We start from the raw sequence: 21,302 nt of genomic DNA, 5'->3' as shown, positions 1-21,302 counted from the left end.
CATCTTATTCCCATGTTGTGCCTCGAATTGGATGGCGCAAGATAATGCAGGTACAGTAACATTTTGGTAATATTTATAAATACGTGATTCATGCAGATATATATATATATATATATATATTTTTTTTTTTTCTAATTGCATATTACCTTGTTTATTAATTTACGTAAGAAAATATTGAAACCTCTCTACGGCGGACACCTCTCTATAGCGGACAATTTTTGATTCTCCACAGCTGTCCGCTTTAGAGAGGTTTCACTGTATTAACACAATAATTGAAGAAGGTGAACACACCAAAGCGCAAAATATCCGTAAAGAAAGCAAGCGAAAGCAGCAGCCAAGTATATACGGACGAATCTTTATATTGTAATGAATACGGAGAATAAAGAGTTTTCGTGAAACAATCTGTTATAAAGAATTCTCTAGCCACTTATTGTACAATTTAGTAAATAAGATGAAGCTATTTCTCTATTCCCACTTCAACTTAAAAGCACCCTTCTGTCACTATCATCTTCCATCACGAAAGAGCTTTATCTAAACATAGGAGTATGCAACAGGAGAGTATAAGTAGCAAAACGCTAGTAACATGGAAGAAGAAACTTACAATGTTTTTCCTTAAAAGCCTTCGATTGAAGAAAAGTGGGACAAGAAGAGCCCGACACACCCATTCCACATTGGTCGTCGGTCTACTCTGGAAGTGAGACCTACTGCAAAACACTACCTCGATTACAGTTTCAAGTCTATGAGTGCAAGCTGTTATTTCTCCTTGAAAAATCGACAAATCACTCGAAACATTACTACTTATTAAATTGTATTATTAACTTAGTTACAGTATAACTTGGTAATGATTAAACAGTGCATTTTTGTTTGCTGCAATATGCTAATTGTAGCTCGCTTAATTCCGTAAATTTTTATTATATTTTAGAGAGCCCGCATTACACCACTGTCGCCACCAAACATTCAAATAACCATAATTTGTCATTAATTAAATAACTGCCCTAGGTAGTATCCTTTAAGAGGCAAATAAACTCACCATTTGTCTCAGATGATCAAGAATTGTCGAAATTGTAGAATTTGGATCATCAAATTCTTGAGGCTGTTCCATCTGTCTCCCTGCCTTTCTAATTAACCATGCACACAAGGAAGTAAATAGATAAAATTGTTCACCTGGATTAGTTTGAAGGGCAAAATAATGTCTGAAATATAGAGAAACACTTGCATGTAACCTATTATGTCATAGTACATGCATTGATTTACACGAACATATGCATCTTGCACAAATAGTATGAAAATGAATTTTAATTTTCACTGAAAATTAAAATACATCGAAAGAATTATTCTCAATATCAAAAGGAAGACACATACTATTTTCGTTTTTACTAAAGATGTACACAGGATTTTTGCTTGGTTTTGTTGTACTTATATAACAGGTATTAGCATTTGATATAATACACCGCTGGACGGTTTATTTGCCTTCATTTATTTTGATCAACTATGTAAAAATAAAAGAAGGTAAAACAGAAAAAAAAAACGTATATAAGTCAAGTATTTTACTTACAGATGATATACGATACGTACTAAAACCAATGAATAAAAATAAACTAATCTCAGTATCTATTTTAAGTTGAAATTACCGGTACATTAGATCATTTTGACATTTGCTGTCACCTTCAACAAGTAGTTCACCTAGTACATTAACCTTACTGAGATAACTCTTGAACAGTTCAAGAAACGTGAATATCGGACAACAACTGTGGTTTTAAGTATAAACATAATTCCAGATAATAATTCTGGACTGATTCACATGCCTTTAGCTTCCTAGGATTATCTCCCTTTAGGAAGATTATTTCAAGAAGTTTATTGTATTACGCGATGTGTTACCGATGAAGATGCCAATAATTTTAATTTCAAACAATTAGTACATTTTCATTACATCAGTAAGTGTTAGAAAACAAAGTTGGATATTAGGGATTTACCAATAAGTGTTTGAAGTCATTTTACTTTAAAAAAAAAATTAAAAAAAATTAAAAAATAAAAAATAAAAAAAAACAGCGAATTTTTAAAGTTAGAGAACTTATTTCGTTGTCCGTCCGAAAAAAAAATATACGTTAATGTTTGAATCTTTAGGTTCTTCGTATGTAATAGAAGTAAAAATGAAATTCGTTACCTAAATAGTGTAATTTGCATTTTTGTCAGCAATATTTCGTTTAAGAAAGTCCTGTAATAAGGTATGTTGAATACTCCCGTACTTCATAATGTTTTATGTCTTCTTAACTTGATCTATAACATATCGTATTTGCGCGAATATAGGCCGCACCTAAACTTTTGACACGAGATTATACAAAAAAAGTAAATCTCGAACATAGGCCGCAGTACTAAATTTACGAGGAAGTTCAGTTAGACAGTATCTTGAAATGTATCTTTTTCTCCCTCTCCTTCTTTAACTCTCGCATAACTTAGGGTGACTCATGAAGATGACTTTCTTTGTGATAGTGACTCTGAGCAGCATTTTGAATCATTTAGCGAGGGCGAAGAATCAGACACTGGTGATGCAGAGATGGTGGGAGGTGATTATGCTTGATTTGAGTGGGTACAAACAAGCTTGACACATTTTGCGAAACAAAGTTGTTTTTCTTTTTTCAAGAACAGTTACTATACATAAACATTCCGTATATATTATATACAGGGTGTCCGAGAAGTCCTTCCCTGATTACAGACATTGATAACTCAGGCTAGAAATAAGATAGAAATATGAAACTGGTGTTGAATTGTTTACAAACTATAAAAGTTTTTGTCTGTGTTAGGTTTGTTCTGACGGTGCACCACCTCATTGGGGTTTGGACGTCCGTGCCTATCTCGATAGGACATTTCCTGGGCGATGGATTGGTCGTGATGGACCAACAGCTTGGCCTCCACGCTCTCCTGACATAACCCCATTAGACTTCTTTTTATGGGGTTATGTCAAGGATGAGGTCTACCGAACACGTGTACCAGATAGTGAAACCCTGCAGCAACGAATAACCACAGTCGTTGCATCGATCCCTCCAGTGATGTTGGCTAATGTGTGGATGGAAATTGAATATCGCCTAGATGTGCTACGTGCTACCAAGGGTGCTCATGTGGAAGTGTACTGATGTGACCAAAACTTTTATAGTTTGTAAACAATTCAACACCAGTTTCATATTTCTATCTTATTTCTAGCCTGAGTTATCAATTTCTGTAATCAGGGAAGAACTTCTCGGACACCTTGTATATTCTACTGTATAACAAAGATATGTATTCCTGTTAATAAAAGTATTAAGTGTACGAGTGTACGGTGTTACCGGTAACCAATGAAAGTGGCAGTTTTTGCGAACAAGGTAAGTTTTTCTGCGATTTTCTTCTGGTTTACAAAAGTAACTGCAGAAACTTATAATGGTATTCATTTCAACCCATAAGATACCTATACATGTCATTTTTGAAGTTGACGATTTGTGATCTGAAGGGAAAATTTTCGATTATAGGCCGCATCATGATTTTTGAAGCCAAAATTTAGGGAAAAAAGTGCGACCTATATTAGTGCAAATACGGTATGCTGTCTTTTGTAAATCTCCACTAGACAGCTACAGTAGCCAAAGAAACAACAGTTTGGAGATAAAAACGTTTCTTACCTTACACTATATTGTTTACAGTAAACGACTTCCATATTGCTGAGAAAAATTACGCTATTCAGGTAACAAATTTCATCTTCACTTATCTCACACTATGTACTGTTTAGAAGTCAAACAAAGCAGTCACGCTTATAGCCTCAAGAACTAGTTTAGAGGTACAGTATATATTTATGATAACAGATGTTGAATGGAACTTTTTCTAAAAGAAAAATTAACATCTTAAGGGAACGATACAAAAAACGGAATGATATTTTGGAGGAACTTCGTAAGGTCGAATTAATTTAACTGAATCTAATTTAAAATTGAAAGGACAATAATAGCTATTCAATGGAGGTTTTAGACTTATTTTTGCTATCGAGTTAATGAAGACTGAATGAGAGCACGTGATATCTATGTCATAAATATGCAAGCACATAAAGAAGAAACTGTATTAAAGACAATTTCTTCGAAGAATAGGAACATATTTTAGCTCAGTTTCTATAGTCTGACATGATATATCAGTATTACCAATTTGTTACAAGATCTTGTCCCAAATTCTTGTAGCACGATTGATCTCGAGTAAAAAGACTGATAGATTAATAACCTGGCTTCAGATTTAACGGATAAACACCGGAGCAAATTATTCTCCATCAGAGTGTACAGCAGAAGAATAAATTTAAATACTTTAGATGTAGTACTAATAAAAAGAGAAAATAAAATAAAAAGTAGGTTAAGGAAGCTTTTACCCCAAGAATATTCTCTTACTGACTTAAAAAAAAAAAAAAAAAGCAATCTTTGTCAGCAACAAAAAGGTGTAATTTCATTATTTATTTTACTTACACCCAATTATAGATCCGCACTCCCAGATCCACCAACGTTTTCAGAACGTGTTCCTGTTTAATCCTATTAACCGCTGATTTAAATGAATGAACTAGAGTTATAAAGTCAATCAGAGTGCATCAGTGTATCTACAGGGTGTCCGAGAAGTCCTTCCCTGATTACAGAAATTGATAACTCAGGCTAGAAATAAGATAGAAATATGAAACTGGTGTTGAATTGTTTACAAACTATAAAAGTTTTGGTCACATCAGTACACTTCCACATGAGCACCCTTGGTAGCACGTAGCACATCTAGGCGATATTCAATTTCCATCCACACATTAGCCAACATCACTGGAGGGATCGATGCAACGACTAAAACAAAAACAAAAAAAATTGAGACTTGGTAAAACAGAACAAACCTAACACAGACAAAAACTTTTATAGTTTGTAAACAATTCAACACCAGTTTCATATTTCTATCTTACTTCTAGCCTGAGTTATCAATTTCTGTAATCAGGGAAGGACTTCTCGGACACCCTGTATATTTTACTACGGTTTTTGATATATTATTTTCAAACACTAAATTTCCTTATAAGGAAATACATCATATATTGTCTTATAAGGATTTACATTGTCTTTCTATTAAATTACCCATTGATCTTCAATTAGTAAAACTAAAAATTACAAGTAAAAGTAAGATATTATGACTAGAATACCTCTCTTATACAATTCAAGTATCATAACAAGTTATCACACTCTTACCTGTTCAAAGGTTTCATCTTCATTTCTTTCACAAATTCCGAATCATAATTCATTAGTTTTATTTTATCCAATAAATCTTCCATAGCAACAAACGGCTTATAGACAAGACCGGGACCTCCATCCTGAGACTCTTCGCTCAACATACTCCCACGCTGATATTCTTCGTCTTTCATTTTATATTACATATAATGATTACATCTGTTGAGAAAGGATTAAGCTAGCGTGTCCTGAAATAAATAAAAAAAATATATATATATTCATTAGAAATAGAATGTGACGGGTTATTTTTACGCTGTGACTTCCGAATAAACAGAGAAGAAGATAATGAAATAACAAAATATTGGGTTGATGAGATTGAAGTGTCCGTCTAATGTATATCATTTTCAGAAGAAGGAAAAATAAATAAAATAAAATAAAGTCAATACCTGGTTAATCAATGTAGTCTCCGGCTGCAGACATATACTTTTGCAATCACTTAGCAAGCAATTGTCATCATTCCCGACGATAGTAGTCATCTTTTGGTCCCGCTTCTAGTACTTAATCGTCATCCTATGATTCGATACCAGTTACTTCACGGGACAGAACGTTTGGGCGCGAGGTACATAGTCAAAATCACAATTTACGACATATAAAGTAAGCTAGGCACTGAAAACTAAGCGCGAATCAAGATATATACATTTCCTACACTTCTATCTTTATCTCACCTCATTTATCTATCTATTTTCTATCTCTATCTTATTTATTCATCTAAATTAAATAGTTTAATGCGTTTGTGGCATTTGTTGCCTAATCTCGTCATGGATTGATTTTTCGCTTGTTCACGATTCTTGTACTTCTCATCTAATGTTGATCTAAATTTGTATTATATAAGAAAGCTAGGAAATGAAGGAATCAGACGAACTGTTAATAATTTTATTAATGTTAATTAAAACATATTGATTTAATTTTTGTATTTTTTTAAAGTTAATAATTACATACTTATGAATAATAAAATTTGTTTTCTTTCGTATTACATTTGCCAAACTCTTCTCTTCCTTAAGTCCAATAAAGAACTACCAATAAAAGGTTTCCGCCCACTCGAGTTGAGGGAAAGATGTTAATACAGGCTGTCTAAGACATTAAGTTTAGGAACTGCAGTATGCCGTATTTCTGGTATCACTTTTATTTTATTAACATTCCAATATAAAAATCAAAACTTAACACACTTTTTTTTCCCGTCCCATGGTAAACATTTTATCTTTATTAAGGAAAGTGACGAAAGGAAAAAGAACGATTTCAAAGCGAAAAATAATAGTTAAGTGTACATATGTTGATCATTTAGCTACTAAAAATGTGTCTGACATTCGCACTAATTACATAACTACAGTAGTAGGACTGCTTTAAGTTCTTTAATGGAATAGGCTCACTATGTATGTAATATAGTCAATCATATCTAGTCTGGTCTACTTATCTTTGGCTTGAAAAGTTATCAAATAAAAAGCACACTTAACTTTGGTTGAAACTTAAATTTACAAAATTTAATTGTTAATTAAGTTTTTAGAATTTTGAAATTCCAGTTTTTCTAGTATGTAAAACAAAATCCAGTATAATTCAAGGACTTCCACTTGATTCGAACTTAGTATTCAGCGCCTAACATAACGACTTTTTAATTTAACTCGCGCCCAAATGGCTTCGACTAGTCATTATATAAGTGCTATTTCACTGTTCAATGATCTAAGTGTTAAAGTGTCAAATTTAGTATATTTCAGTGAACGGTGATTAGTACTAATCGATGGAAATAGCAAACCATAAGTGCATTAACATTATACTTGGTTTGTCAACAATTTACGATTACTACGTATGAGAAACATTCTATGTAAAAACTAAATTTTCAAAAAGACTAGCAACACTGGAACGTTTATTGTTACTTCACTCGATAAGACAGTAAACAAAGTTCGTTGATGACAAACTAAACAATTAACATCGAGTGCAATGTATGTAGACATTTTAAAATGCTTTTCATAAATGATATAGACATTTAGCTTTTTTTTTTTTTTTTTTTTACAACAGAAATAAAGGATGATTTTTTTTTTTCAGACAATCGATCTCTACATATCATTGCATATATATATTGGCATTTATAATATTAATGGAACTATTTGGAAATGTTAAGTTTTCGACTATGGTGTTTATCTTTGATCGAATTACATTCAGAATACTCTATTCATATACGACTCAGATACCAGAATTATTCATTTATATATTGGAACTTTGTATTTATCATATATTATTGCATATTATTTTATTTTATTCGTTGGTGATTGTATCCATTAAAATATTGCCTTCCGAGGCAAGCTAAATTTTGACGTCAGGGACGTGGACTTAGAAAGTAAAAATAGAAATCAACATTTTAATTTTATAGAAATCTTTATGTTTATATCACACATGTGGACTTCTTAGTTTTTTTTTTTTTTTTTTTCTATCCGCTTATTAAATTTTTCATACAAGCCGGAAAAGAATAGCGTTATGTCTACGTGCATATGTGAATTATGTTGTTTGTCTCCATTGTATAACTTCCGTATCATGTAAAACTGTGTAAGGAACAGATTGTAACAAACTGCAAGAACTTCTTAGTTACTTATGCTGATGAACATATTTCTCTCAAACTGATATTTTTCTGCATACATCGAGACTTTGGAATTGAGAAACCATACGTAGTACTTTTTCACGTTTCCGTACTATTTCTTCCGTTTATATAAACTGAAGACTTCCTAGTTTCATTCATTTCGGTTTCTAGTACGGTATAGTCACCCGTAACTAGTGCACCAACACTTTAACCTTTAAGGAGATAAACAGCCGAGTCCACAACGCTAACTCTGAACTAAATTTATCCTATGAGAAGTAACACTCTCAATTATTAGCCATCCTCATTCTAAATTCCACTTGATAAATACTGAATCCAGTGAACTTTACGTTTAGTCTCACTCTTCGATCTACAAGGACGAGCCGTTTCCAGTTTCATAAGAGGGAAGCCATCTATATCAACACCAGGTCAGTGAGAGAGAAATATGTTCCTTGAACACACAAATTCACTACACTACATTAAACATTCTACATGTTCAATGAAACACTACTAAAGTCAGATATAAAACATACTCCTATGTGAAGCAATTCATTTCTGCGAAAACGCTAAATTACCAATAGGAAATTGGTAAAGTACAAGTGTCTTTCTTTCTTTTCTTTCTTGAACACTATTATCAGTGATAAAGGGGGGTGCCGCAGGCGGGACGCCGAAGTGGCCACAAGTGTTCAAGTAGAGAGAGTGAAAGTAAGGTAATTGTTGTGTTCCCAATAGGGAGGGAGGAATATTTCAGTCGCCAGGTAAGTGTCCACAACAGTATAGAACTGCCGAAATGGATGAATAGCGAGCAATGGCTGAAAGCAAAGCATGGCGAAGTAGAGAATTCCTCCATAGCAGTCTGGCAATATTTACGACTGGACAGATACGTCCTGCGTATGGGTCATGCAAATATTTACGACTCGGCAAAGAATACGTCCAGAAGGAGCTGATAAAATGGAAGCCTGAGCAGGAGATTCGAACAGAAAGGTTGTTCAAAGGAAAGAACAAGTGCTTAAGTTATATATGAAAAGTGGATAGGGAAGAGTAAGTGGGAAAGAGAAAATTAGAGAACAATGCCGTTGGAGAGGAGAAAGTTAATAAGTATTCGGATAGCAAACCAATTGTATGTTGCAAAGATGCACTGATAGGAAAAAGGACCCAAGCCTAGGTACAAAAAAAGTCAGTTGCTGGAGGAAAGAATTTCGACGTTGATTCAGAAGATCACATGTAAACAAAAGATGGTTAAGAGTCGGTGGGACTCAAATGACCTTGACAAATCGAAGATATCAGCCTTCCTCAGTGCAAAGTGTTTCCTTATTTTGGCAACAGATGGGGTTGCTGAAATGCCGTCAAAGCAAATGGCACCCCTCCTTTTCCTTCGTTTTCCCCTGCATGTGGTCAAAGTTGGACAGCGCAGGAGGGGGATGGTTACGGCTGTAAATGGGACAGAAGAGTGAAATTCCTTTCTTTTGGCTAAAAGAGAAACATAACTGAAGAAAAAATAAATAAGAGGGACCAACATGATATCAGCCGTCAGCCCCGTGTCTAGAGAGCCACTCAAATATCTACAACAATCACAAACATACCATAGAGAACTAAAGCACTTGTCGCCTGTCTCTTTCTCAAAGGATTCTACCTATGGTAAATAACAGAATAGTGCGGGAAGAGTCTGATATAAAATGAAGAACCATACTAATATTTAAAAAAAAAAAAAAAAATTAAAAAACACGGGAGAGTCGATATTCTAATTTATTTAGGGCCTTCGTGGTAAAAAAAAAAATCCATTAGTGGAATCCATTTCCTTATTTTCTTTTCAAAATATGACCACCAGATTTACCCTCTCTCTCGCCTTCACATTCGAATGATCCTGGGTTCGATACCAGAGGCTAACCATCCTGAGTTTTTCCTATTACAATAGGAAAGGGCCGTAATATTACATTCAGCCTTGGGGACCGGCTTAGAAGGGCAGGGGGGAGCATATGCCCTGCTGGTGTTGGTTTTTATTTGGGGAAACAGACCACTTCATTAACAATAGAATTAAAAGATGTGTCACCTTCTTCAGGAAGGTACACTCATGTCCAAAATTATTGTCGCATGTCTAGAAATATGTTATTGTAGGAATATAATTTGATAACGAATTCACCCGGTATTTCTCATGATGTTAGTATGTGTACAATCAGCAAAGACATGTATGTGGCAAATTTCATGTCAAAAGAGCAGTAAATAAGAACAATAAAACGAAAATAAAACTTTCATGTCAATTTAGCAACATTTTGTTTTACTCATTCTAATTTTCGTATTTATAATTATTTTCCTATGAAATTTACCATATATACATTTCCCGATTTTACAGATAGTATCAGTATTAAAAGTACCCAGCAAAATCATTATTACATTATATCAGGGTGGAAAAAAATCATGATTTTTTAAAAAAAATCATTTTTGTTGATTTTTTTGATTTAAATCGATTTTTTTCATTTAAATCAAATCTTTCTTCTCGTAAATTACAAGTGGCGAACTGAAGAAAAAACATTAGGAATTAATATTGAATGCTAATTATGCCATTTAAGTGAAAGTATTAGGGTTGAATTTTCAATTAATCCCGAATTGTTAACCTCTATTAATCCCAAACAATGTTTCTTAACACTTTTAAATTTGGGCTTTTTTAGAAGGAAAATTATGGATAAGCAGCTATATCATCATCCCTATTTTATCCTAGGATCATGGTTCATACCTCATTCTCTTCAGAATAGAACAGCCTTTGAAACGGTAACATTCACATTTCCCTATCATGTCCCTGAAGCGGGAAATTTTGAGAGAAAATGGGATCTTTCTGATTTTTTTTTCAAATTTTGATCTCCTCTGGACTCCCTTGTGTTAACGCACATATCTCAAAATCAACTGGGAAATACTAAGGGGTGTACTAAATGTGTGTATAAAATCCCAAGCTATCTTGAATAGTAAGGGCGGGGAAAATATTTAACAATGAGCTAAGAACATCCCCACAATGCCCCAGATAACCCCTATGTAATAAAAAAAAAAAAAAAATCCTCAGACATCTCTATTTATCCTAGGGTCGTGATGTGTAATATAAAAGATTTTCAATCGTACCATTCAAATGTCTCCATCGTGTATCTGGGGCGGAAAAATCACGAAAAAGAGATTTTCTGTTAAAAATATCCTTTTTTACTTTTTATCCCTCTGGACCAACCCTCTTGTTTTAAGGTAGAGATCTGAAAAACTGAAAAATACTAAGGGGTACATTGAATAAATGTGTAAAATTTCAATCTTCTAGGTGCAAAAGTAAGCCCGCGAAAAATAATATTCCCCAAAACAGGATCCGTATAAAACAGGATCTCAGGTAACAGTTTCCTGAAACATCCCTATTTATCCTAGGATCATGGTTCGTACGTCCTTCTCTTCAGAATAGAACAGCCTTTCAAACGGTACCATTCATATGACTCCATCTGAATACCGGAGAAAGCTATTTTGTTAATTTTTCTTTTTTTTTTTTTTTTTTTTTTTTTTTTTTTTTTTTTTTTTTTTACATTTTCCCCTCTAGACCCCCCTGTTTTCAAGCAGAGATCTGAAAACATCTGAAAAATACTAAGGAGTCCACTGAACGACTGTGTAAAATTTCAGTTTTTGAATGCAAAATGTAAACCCGCCAAAAAATAAGAATAATAGGCATAACAAAAAAATATCTTTTTAAGTTTATGATGTCATCACATACTATGTCTCGACGCAGAAAGGCGTCAAAGCATATGTAACATGTTCTACAATGCCTTCAATTTTGAAAAAAAAATAAAACGAAGTAAAAAAGTTTATTGGTACTTTTTTAATCGAGCAATGAAGATTCGATTTTTAATAGAATAAAGATAGGTAATATAATTTAAATATTAAGCATTAAGGAAAAAGTATAGCAACGTTTATCAAAATGTCACTTTTTTCACAAAAGTTACTGATATGAAGTTAGTTTGGTAGGGGGCATATTTTTAAAAAAATTGGAAATAGCTTAAGGCACGAAATGCATAAATTTCGCCTAAAGTTATAAATCTTTAAAAAAAATCGGAGAGTGGATAGGACCCCTCTAAATACGCCCTATTATCTGGGAACAAACAAGCAGACGCGCACGCGAAAGAATTTCCGTCTTAAATGTCGATGGTGATTTCCCCATTGGAATAGTTAACGATTTAAAAACCCAAACCCATTGTTACGAAGAGAAGAAAGCAGCATTGCTCCGTTACCCGTTCAAAACCGGATTTTCCCTAATCATCTTGTGCATGACACTTGTTTTCATACTATGGTGTACATACTGTACATTTGAGTCTCATTGTATTATGATTATTAACTTCTGTAACCGAAATAATATAACAGAAACGGAATTTTACTTATTTTCATTTTAAATTATTTTATTTCGGAATTTGATTTAAATCAACGATTTTTATTAAAAAAATCAAGTGATTTAAATCTTGATTTAAATCGTGATTTAAATCAGACTGATTTAAATCAATCCACCCTGCATTATATTCTTACAAGAAGACAGTTATAGATATGCGACAATCATTTTGGACATGAGTGTACAAGGAGGACGTGACAGGTGTTTGTTTCAAACATTAAACAAGGTTCGTATAAATTGAACTTATTTCCTGACGTCATAGAATTAAGAACTGTTGCAGAGCGACGTAAGTCCGGTGACGATACAATATACCATTGTTACTTTCATACTTTGCAATATTATCTATTTATTTTAAAAGCAAATTTTAATATGTTTATATTTTCAACTTCTTTATCCTAAAATAAATACTAGCCTTTAACCAGTCCTGGTTTCCATTGTTGCATATCACTTTAGGATTTGGAAAATGTGTCGAACGAATAAAAAAAAAAAAAAAAATGATAAAACACCTTTTAAAGACATTCTTTTGTTTATCAATTCCCACTAAAAAGTTAAAAATAATTTTGTTTATGTAAGACTAAATAAAAAGAATGGGGCGCGTGATTTTAAGAATTTATAAAGTAACTGTAAGCCTATATTAGAGCGCATACCATTTTTTTTTTAGTCATGTATAAACAAAATTGTTTTTTACTTTTAAGTGCGACTTGATTAATGAAAGAATGTCTTTAAAATATTTATTATTATCTTTTTTTATTATTGTTAATGTTTGCATCCTTGGCATAGGGTGTTTATTTTGGTAAGGTACCGTATGGTGCGTTTCTACTAGGGTATATTAAAATTTAGTTTCCTATGCGTTACTACATACATTAAACAGCACTTTCTTTTTAAGAATTACTACCGAATTAAGAATTACTGTTTCTCCGCTAATAAGAACGAGACAGATTGAGGGTACCAAACACCCCTACCGTTGATTGAGAAATATTTAGTTGTCGACACTGATGAGCAACATCTACATTTGAATTTGAATATTTTATGGGCTTTAGACAATTGATTCAGACCGGGATACATGGGAGACAGAATGTTGGAAGCAAGTAGTCCAGTCCCTAGTTTGAATGGCTGGAATGAGTAAGGACTCTTCCCCCCTTGGTAAAACCTGCCAGAATTGGAAGCAATATCAAATAAACACTGCTTCGAAAAGAGAGGGAGCAAACATGCAAATAGATAGTCAGAGTCGGATTTAGGTTTAGTGGAGCCCCAAGCTGTTGAATGTAATTGGGCCCTTTATGTGTCCAGATGAACATAGGCACCCTACATACAGAAATGAAGAAATTAGAGGTAATTTAGGAAGCAGACTAGCAGGAGGAACCACATTAATTACATGAACGTAGGCTACACAGCAGGAAGCACTGTTACTACGTATATATAAATTTTATTTAATTTTGTAAAAATTTTCTTATATTTTAGAAATGTATATCCAGTTTTTCTTTATATTTTTGGACTTTTTAGCTCTTTTCCTTACTGTAAAAAATCAGAAGACTTTTCCCTCTAATTTTGAACATTTTCTTATGGGAATTTGGATTATAATTATCTGTATTTATAAGAAGAAAATATCACGCACAGCGTTCAAATTGCACCTTGAAAATGAGATGCATCATATTGAGTGAGCTATTGAGACATTTTTGCGAAAGAACGAAATGAAACCATGATTTGACTAAAAAACTGGTTGAGATCCCATGTTAAATTGAACACCAATATTCCGGCTGCTGTGGCTCACTCCTTCTCCCTCTTAAGGGTGCCGATACCCTTGTCGCACCAACAGTGATAAGTGTCTTCAGAGCACCAAATATTGAAAGCTCTACCTTCATCCCTATAACAGTGTCATTATCGCTTGTTGTCACTATTTTCAAAGAGCACCCTGTCAGGAACATATTAGCAATAGTAAATAACATTTCATCACAACTATGTTACAATGCGGTGCTATTCTATTTTATGGGACCACAGTTTTTGTAAAATTTACGAAAGAAACATGAATTCTAATATCGAAAGAGGAACATACAAGAAATCGGAATATATGTGGATCTTACACTGTAACCCGATGGCAGAACTTTCTTTGTCTTTTTGCGATGAGCTTTTGTAAGTCAAAACTTTTCTGCACGAATTCCAAAATAAAAAATTAAGATGATACTATCATGGTTTTATTACAGTGTTACATGAAGCATGGTAAATAGTTTTCGGTTCTAGTTATAACCTGTAAAGTCACATTTTTTGAGTTTTGCTAAAAGAAGCAGATTCAAAATATTTATCGTCTGTGTATTTAAAACATCTACACATAGCAGGCATGTTTTTATACTTTTCTTTTAGCTGTTTTTTCCCCCCTCTGTCATTTTTTTTTTTGTTTGTTTTTGCACAGACGCGGCAAATTTTCTGCGATCACATCCCAGATCGCGGCACATTCTGCTATATGGCACTGTAATATGCGTAAAACGCGAGAATTTCTAACACAAATTCTGCATATCTAAACACATAAGAAAGTGATCTTTAAAGATCGAAATAGACATCCGAAAAAGATGTCCGACTCGTTCCCATGAGCAGTCTGAAGTAACCATCATAATCATAATCATAATTTATTGCATCCGTTCATCGTCATACAACGAAATTGGACATGTCATTTATATACGTGCCATAACGTACTGGCAGTGCTCATACTGCCCGAGAACAGTGTTAATGTATAGCGGACTGATGAATGTCGTGTTAAATACCGTATTAAAGAACATTAAAACAGCAAATTGAATTACTTGACGTCTGTATACATAAAACACTGAGATTTCAAGAAATTCCTAGGAAAGGGGTGCTGGTCAAGTTTTGGCATACATTTTGGAAAATTTACAGGTAAAATTCAATACTTTGCATGGGAAGACATATTTATAAGCAACAAATTTCTGCAGGTGACAGAATTAAATACAAAGTAATACAGCCGTATTTTTGGTCAAGTGTAGGATAACTAGTATAAAAACATTACAAGTGTTTTACGATAGACACAATAAATGAGTGCATATGAAATATGACTGTATTAGATAATACTTTCCACCGGCGTAGTAGTGCTGCACAATGTACAAAAGCTGTGTCTCACGTTTACAAGTGGAGCGTTACAACTTAGCGTGAAACTATGGCAAGTGCACTGAAACTCGTATCATAGCCAAAAGCCACTTGTTTTTGCTACTCTCGTTTACACGTATACACACAGTCGCTGATGCACCCCGCGTTACCGCTGAACCTCCTGCTGCACTCCTGCCTTGACTGTTACATGGCATTCTTGCTTTTTAGTGACTACCTAATACAAGCTGGTTTGTGTTTTAAAGTTCGTTCAAATCTTATACTCAGCCCTCCGAAAGTGAATCTGCACTCTTAATGCAAATTCTCATATGAGAAATACTATCTAAGGGTGTAAGAGTGCATTTCATGCTAAGAGAAGTTTACATTTCAAGAATATGCATATGGCTCCATAAGATAGGATAGCACGTAATAGTATATATATATTTTATGTACATACCGTATATGTAGAAATTTTTGTTATTTCTTTCATACACATATTTCACTCGTCAATTTTCTCCTAAAGTATGTTAGTAAACATTGCAACGTTACCAGATAATTACAGAAAAAATATAAGGTTTATTTTCTTACGTAAGTAAGTTCTATGGCTTGAAATATCCATTAGTTTCATGAAGAAATACAGGATTGTGTAGCAAATAATCTTCTACTCTACTATGAACACGAGAATAACTTTTAAAATATATAAACACGTACGAAATATGTTTTTCAATGGATTTCTTTACTGTTTGGTACCTGGCACTACTGTGCAACCTAAGAAAACGAAAGAATGAAAAAGAACATAAGCATAGCGTTATGCGCACACCTGGCTGCATGAAACGAAAATGTGATAAAGCATGTGTTAGAACTTCGATGGATAAAATACGAAGATTTTTTTAAGAGTATGGGAACGAGTTAGGATAAGGTGATGTTCAAACATATAAGTAAATATGTCATTGCTTTGGAATGTAAGAAATAAACCATCACCTCCAATTCTAACTATAAGAACGCTTTTGCCGAAGTCAGGCAAGTATAGAAGTAGTCTTATACGTTCATGAAATGGGTAGAAAATTCTAAAAAAATAGTTGTGAAGTTAGTATTTACTAATCTAGAGGTATGTTTTCAAAGGATCTGTGCAGCTTTTACTAGAAAAGTTTACAGGGGAAAGATGTTACGAAGCCCACAGGGATATAGTATACATGAAGCTGCATCAGTTCCCGAAGAAGCAGGACGCTCATACTTTTAGGGATTATTCATTGAGTATGTACGAACTTACAAAGGGGGGCAAATCTTTAGTTTAGGCAAGGCAGTGACAGGAACTGATTGCATTAAGTACAAGGGCAATATTGTAGTAAATTAAAGAACCCTTATTACTGCCTTTTTAAGGTCGTACATAGTCTATGAATAATCCCTAGCAACAGAAAGGAACCAATGAGACCTGTGATTAATACTAACAGTGACGGGATATCACTGCCTTGCCCAAAGTAAAGAGTTACCCAAAGGGGGTAACAAAGCGACTTTTATTTACTTATCGACTGATGCGAAAATAAAAAAGAACGTACCTGTACTTTATATCTGCATGTGTAGTTCCCTTGTACTTTAACTATGTGTGTCTGGGAGGGGGGGGGGGGATTTAACGCATATCACATGTCTTGTGCACATGGATACTTCTTACTATTGCACTACGTAGAGAATTTATGGTATTTCATGTAGAAGTGGTAATAGAACACAGAAGGAACGCAGATCTGGGGGTTCTCATGTATACTATTACCCTATAATTAATTTTTTCACTAATTTCGTTCTAGTTTCCTAAAAGATTTGCGGTGGGGGATATGAAAATGGCATTACTCGACTCGAAAATGGCAGACTGTTCTACCAAATTTTGACAGATTTTTTACTTTTTAAGGTTAGGTTAAAGCTTTCAGGTTGGTTATATCAAATTTTGATAGATTTCTTACATTTTCAGGTTAGCTTAGAGGTTCTAAAAGACTTTATTCCGAAGATGGTCGTCTATCTAGTTTTTGGCTAAAAGCGTAATAATTGGTTCCTTTCTGTACCATAGTTTAATATTAGATTCACACAGTATTGCCGACCGAAGGTTAGCGAGTGAAGGTAGGTTAGAGCCCCGCAGGGCACATTGTTTTGTCTTTATTACAGCTAAATGGGAAGGGGGACCTGTGTTGTAGAACCTTGCCGCCATGTTGATTATATTACTTATCGTTACATTGGAAATTATAATTTTCTCCTCATTTCTTTACAGCTATTTGCTTACCACATTTTCTACAATTTATTTTTAGATTTATTAAGCCATGACTTTTACTTATTTTTGATAGATTTTCCTGATCATCACCTTATTGTTTCACAAACTGTAATAATGTTATCTGATATCCAGGAGCCCTGTTTACAAAACAAATGCTCATTACATTCCCACAATCCTACCATGCAGTAACCTTGCGCCAAGTAGTTCCGACCGCTGACCAAATAGTTCTATATTTACAACCGCTTATATAAGAAAATAAACACAACTTTTCCACTCCTTATACACTATCAAGCGCAGAAACAAGCAAATTTATCCATTTCTTCCCGGTAAATTTTCAAAATTTTGCTAGAAACGGACCACCAACTTTGGAACTTAACCCTTCTAAAGTGCTGGTAATAATTCTTACCTTCAAAAGTGTTTTACTGCTTACGAAATTTTGCCGCTGACAGAAGTTTACCCACACCTTCATTCCTTCACGAAAAATGATTCACATTGTATTTTACTTATAAATTTTCTATTTGGTAAAATCGTCTGCCCGAGTGAACCCATGAAAATATCTCACTTGGCGTAGATAAAATTCAAGGGAGCCACTGGAAGTATTTGTTGAAAAATTCTTTTTCGATTTGCGTATAAATACGACTTCCAATTTATGACTGCAGTACATAAACAAACCTGCGCTAGGTAGCTACTAAAAAGCACAAATGTTATGTAACAATCAGGAAAGGCGAAGCTTGTGTGTCCGCGCGATATCTCGGAAGAGTATCCGAAGGGAATAGTCGCGTTAGCAATGGTGAGTACACGTATAAGCGAGGGTAGTGAAAAAAAATGAGTTTTGGGAATGATACGAGTTTCAGTGGCACTTGTCATGTTTTCTAACCAGGGTCAAACAACAGGGTGTCTATCGCTCATGAAAAGTCACGAAATCAGAAAATGTTCATGAAACTCAAGAAAAAGTCACGAAATTTAGCTTTTGGGTCACGTTTTTTTTAAATCTGTACAAATATAAGTATATACTGGAAAATTTTGTTCTATGAAAGGTCGAAATTTACCACTAAAAATGTTTATGGTCGGCTTTAGACGCTACCAAATCGCAAACAAAGCACGCTTCTATCGCATGCATGAAAATTTGACTCAATTCACACCCAAATTGGCTCTTGAAAATGTTACTAAATTTTATGGTTTGGGAAAGTCACGAAATTTCATTTTGTAATTTTAGTAGACACCATGAACAAGCCCGCAACCTCTCCGTAAGTCAAGGGGATGGCTGGGGGTGCTTCAACGCACCCTTTGCTAGCCCGTAACAGTTCCTGTTGTATAAAATGCATATGCTCCGTGCTAGCTAAATATTTGAATATGTTAAGTTTATTGAGTTCATTAAGCTGATTGCGCGATAATAAATAACATATTTTGATGACAACCAGTTAAAAGATATATACCCATTCTTGAAAGAAGATTTCAGGATATTTTGCGGGATATATAGGTTGCTGTGCTTTTAAATGTTTCCATAACACGTTTGTGCTACCTTTGTTCTTTATTTTATTTTAACCTTGCAATATTTACATGTTGCACTTTCTGTCGAAGTCCCTTTAGTAAAATGTTTCCAAGTTTGACTTCTTCCCATTTCAAAGTATAGTGAATTGTCTGAAAACTGATGTAAATGGTAACAAATTCTTCTGTTTAGTTCCTCTTCAAAGCTTAATGTAAGCTTCACATTGGAAATATTCATTTTATTCGTAGAAGATAAACTTTAATATTTTCTCATATACAGATTAAATATCTTTTAGATAAGGCCCTTCTAATCACAGGAATATTAGACAGAACAAACTCTTTATTAATTGTAGTTTCTGATTCACTAGAGTCCAACCATCAACAAATGTAAATCTTTCACTTCGAAGGTACAACAAAAAAAATATAGACTAGTTGACGTGGCACAACAGTAGATTTTTAAACATACACACGAGAATTTCAGGAAAGCGATATGGTTGTGTAGTATTATTAGTATTAATAAAACTGTTCGTGGTATGACTTTATCACCTAACTTATGGCTTGCCCTTCTGAGGTCGGGGTTTGTTGAAGGAGTAAATAAAAAAGAGATTTCTGTTATTTTTTCTTCACCCTCCAGGTTTCTGTAATCATACATTGCAGGACATAACCAAAACATATTCATGGATCGTATCATTCAAAGTGTTTTGTATTTTGTATATTAAAGTATTCAAAAATATTTGACATATTCGCATTTTTCATGTGATCTCAGGTTCAATTCTCGGTGGGAACGTACATGAGACAATTGAAAGCTAAAACAATATGAAAATAGTATTTAAAAGTCAGGAAATTGATATTAAAACTTAAGGTATGTGTTGGGACTATAAGGCTGTAGTTAAATTAACCCACACGTTTCGTGAAGATATATTATATCGTTATTGTTTATTTACTATAAGCTACCAGATACATCCTCAAAGGCCCTTTACACTAGGAATGGAAGAAAGGTCTCCAGAGCCTTAGATTAAGGTAGTAACCTAGCATTTGCCCAGTATAACTGAGGAACAACCGTGGAAAATCCTCAGTCAGGATGACTGGTCTCCGAATTCGAACCCGATATTACCCAATTGCGAAGCAAGAATCCTAACAACTAGCCTAAGCTCGCTCCGTATTATTATTATTATTATTATTTAGCTAATAATTAACGTAGTGTTATAAAATTAGTGCAAATTAAACCCTACTTTCTTTATTGTTGATGCTATAGTTAAGAGTCCTACATGAGACATCAGTCCCCCATTAAATAACTTTTATTCAAGAAAGAATACTAGAACTGGAATTCAGGAAGCGGGGTGAAGAGATTAATGAGGCTGAGGAAACTATCTACGATGCAAAACTGAGTAATTATGACTTCATTACAGATATAGTCACTTACATAGGTAAAACTAGAAAAAAATAGGGAAAACGAGGGGAAAATGATAAAACGCCCTTCAACTTGAAAAAAAAAAAAAAAAAAAAAAAGCTAAAAATAACTAAACTTAGAGCTACGAAAAACGCGAGACGAATTTTATTAAAAAGATTGTTTTTCCTTAGTGGTTAGTTGTGCTAACTATGAACATGTATTAAAAAGATAACAAGTAGCTAGGTCTGAGTTTCGCAAACCAGTTGAAAAGAAAATATTGGATAAAATTTAATAATAAAGAAGGCATTTGTGATAAACAAACTGAACACTTGGTACGACAGTCCTTTGGTTCCTACCAGCGGGCTTAGTTCAAAGTGGGAATGTGTAGTCAACGCATCGACACCCGAAGTTCCTAATACCGGCTTTTTAGATTGGAGTCCGCTACCTCTTACTTCAGATAACTCTCCAATTGCCCCCACAATGCTGGGTCAACATCGAAATTGTTGAGTGCCTCTCCGGAAATTGAATCCATGACCACGGGCACCGAAGGCACGCGCTAACCACTGTTTTTTTATATATGAAAAGATAACAGCTTTTTATCAAATTATTTAACCTGCTGAACGCTTTCCACGGATTACACTGTAACTATCACTACGCCACACAGACATAAAAGTAAACGAGAAAAGTTAAAAACACATATGCCGGAAGCGGGATTCGAATCCAAGACATTCACAGCAAACGATCCACAGCCTAATGCCGCAGACCACTCGGCTATGGCTGTCGGGTATTCTCGGCTAAGCAGTAGCACATTTAAGGTAACCAGTGGCGTATTTAGGGGGGGTTCCGGGCTTAAGCCCCCCCGAAATCTTACT

The 21,302-nt window shown here is 34.2% G+C and overlaps 2 protein-coding genes across 3 annotated transcripts in view; one reads left to right on the top strand and one right to left on the bottom strand.

Moving 5' to 3' along the window:
• Nucleotides 1-16,024, bottom strand: part of IFT57 (intraflagellar transport 57) — a 49,424-nt gene extending 33,400 nt beyond the window's left edge. The window contains exons 1-3 of one of the 2 annotated variants that reach the window (XM_081759084.1): nt 15,887-16,024; nt 5,211-5,437; nt 1,031-1,193 (exon numbers count right to left, since the gene is read on the bottom strand). In XM_081759084.1, the coding sequence (XP_081615210.1) occupies nt 1,031-1,193; nt 5,211-5,383 (336 nt within the window). In that variant the 5' untranslated portion in view covers nt 5,384-5,437; nt 15,887-16,024. The other variant, XM_081759083.1, reaches the window with a different exon arrangement.
• A 69-nt stretch (nt 16,025-16,093) lies between these two features.
• The window catches only part of LOC145686114 (uncharacterized), a 37,700-nt gene continuing 32,491 nt past the window's right edge, over nt 16,094-21,302 (top strand). Inside the window, exon 1 of the mRNA XM_081759081.1 lies at nt 16,094-16,318. Coding sequence (XP_081615207.1) covers nt 16,243-16,318 — 76 coding nt within the window. The 5' untranslated portion in view covers nt 16,094-16,242. The remainder of the gene's footprint in view (nt 16,319-21,302) is intronic.

The sequence above is a fragment of the Thermobia domestica genome, chromosome 5 (genome assembly GCF_964235325.1).
Source record: "Thermobia domestica chromosome 5, izTheDome1.hap1.1, whole genome shotgun sequence".
In the NCBI taxonomy this organism is placed as follows: domain Eukaryota; kingdom Metazoa; phylum Arthropoda; class Insecta; order Zygentoma; family Lepismatidae; genus Thermobia; species Thermobia domestica.
The sequence above is the reverse complement of the archived record's forward strand: the minus strand, read 5'-3'. Positions and strand labels throughout refer to the sequence as shown.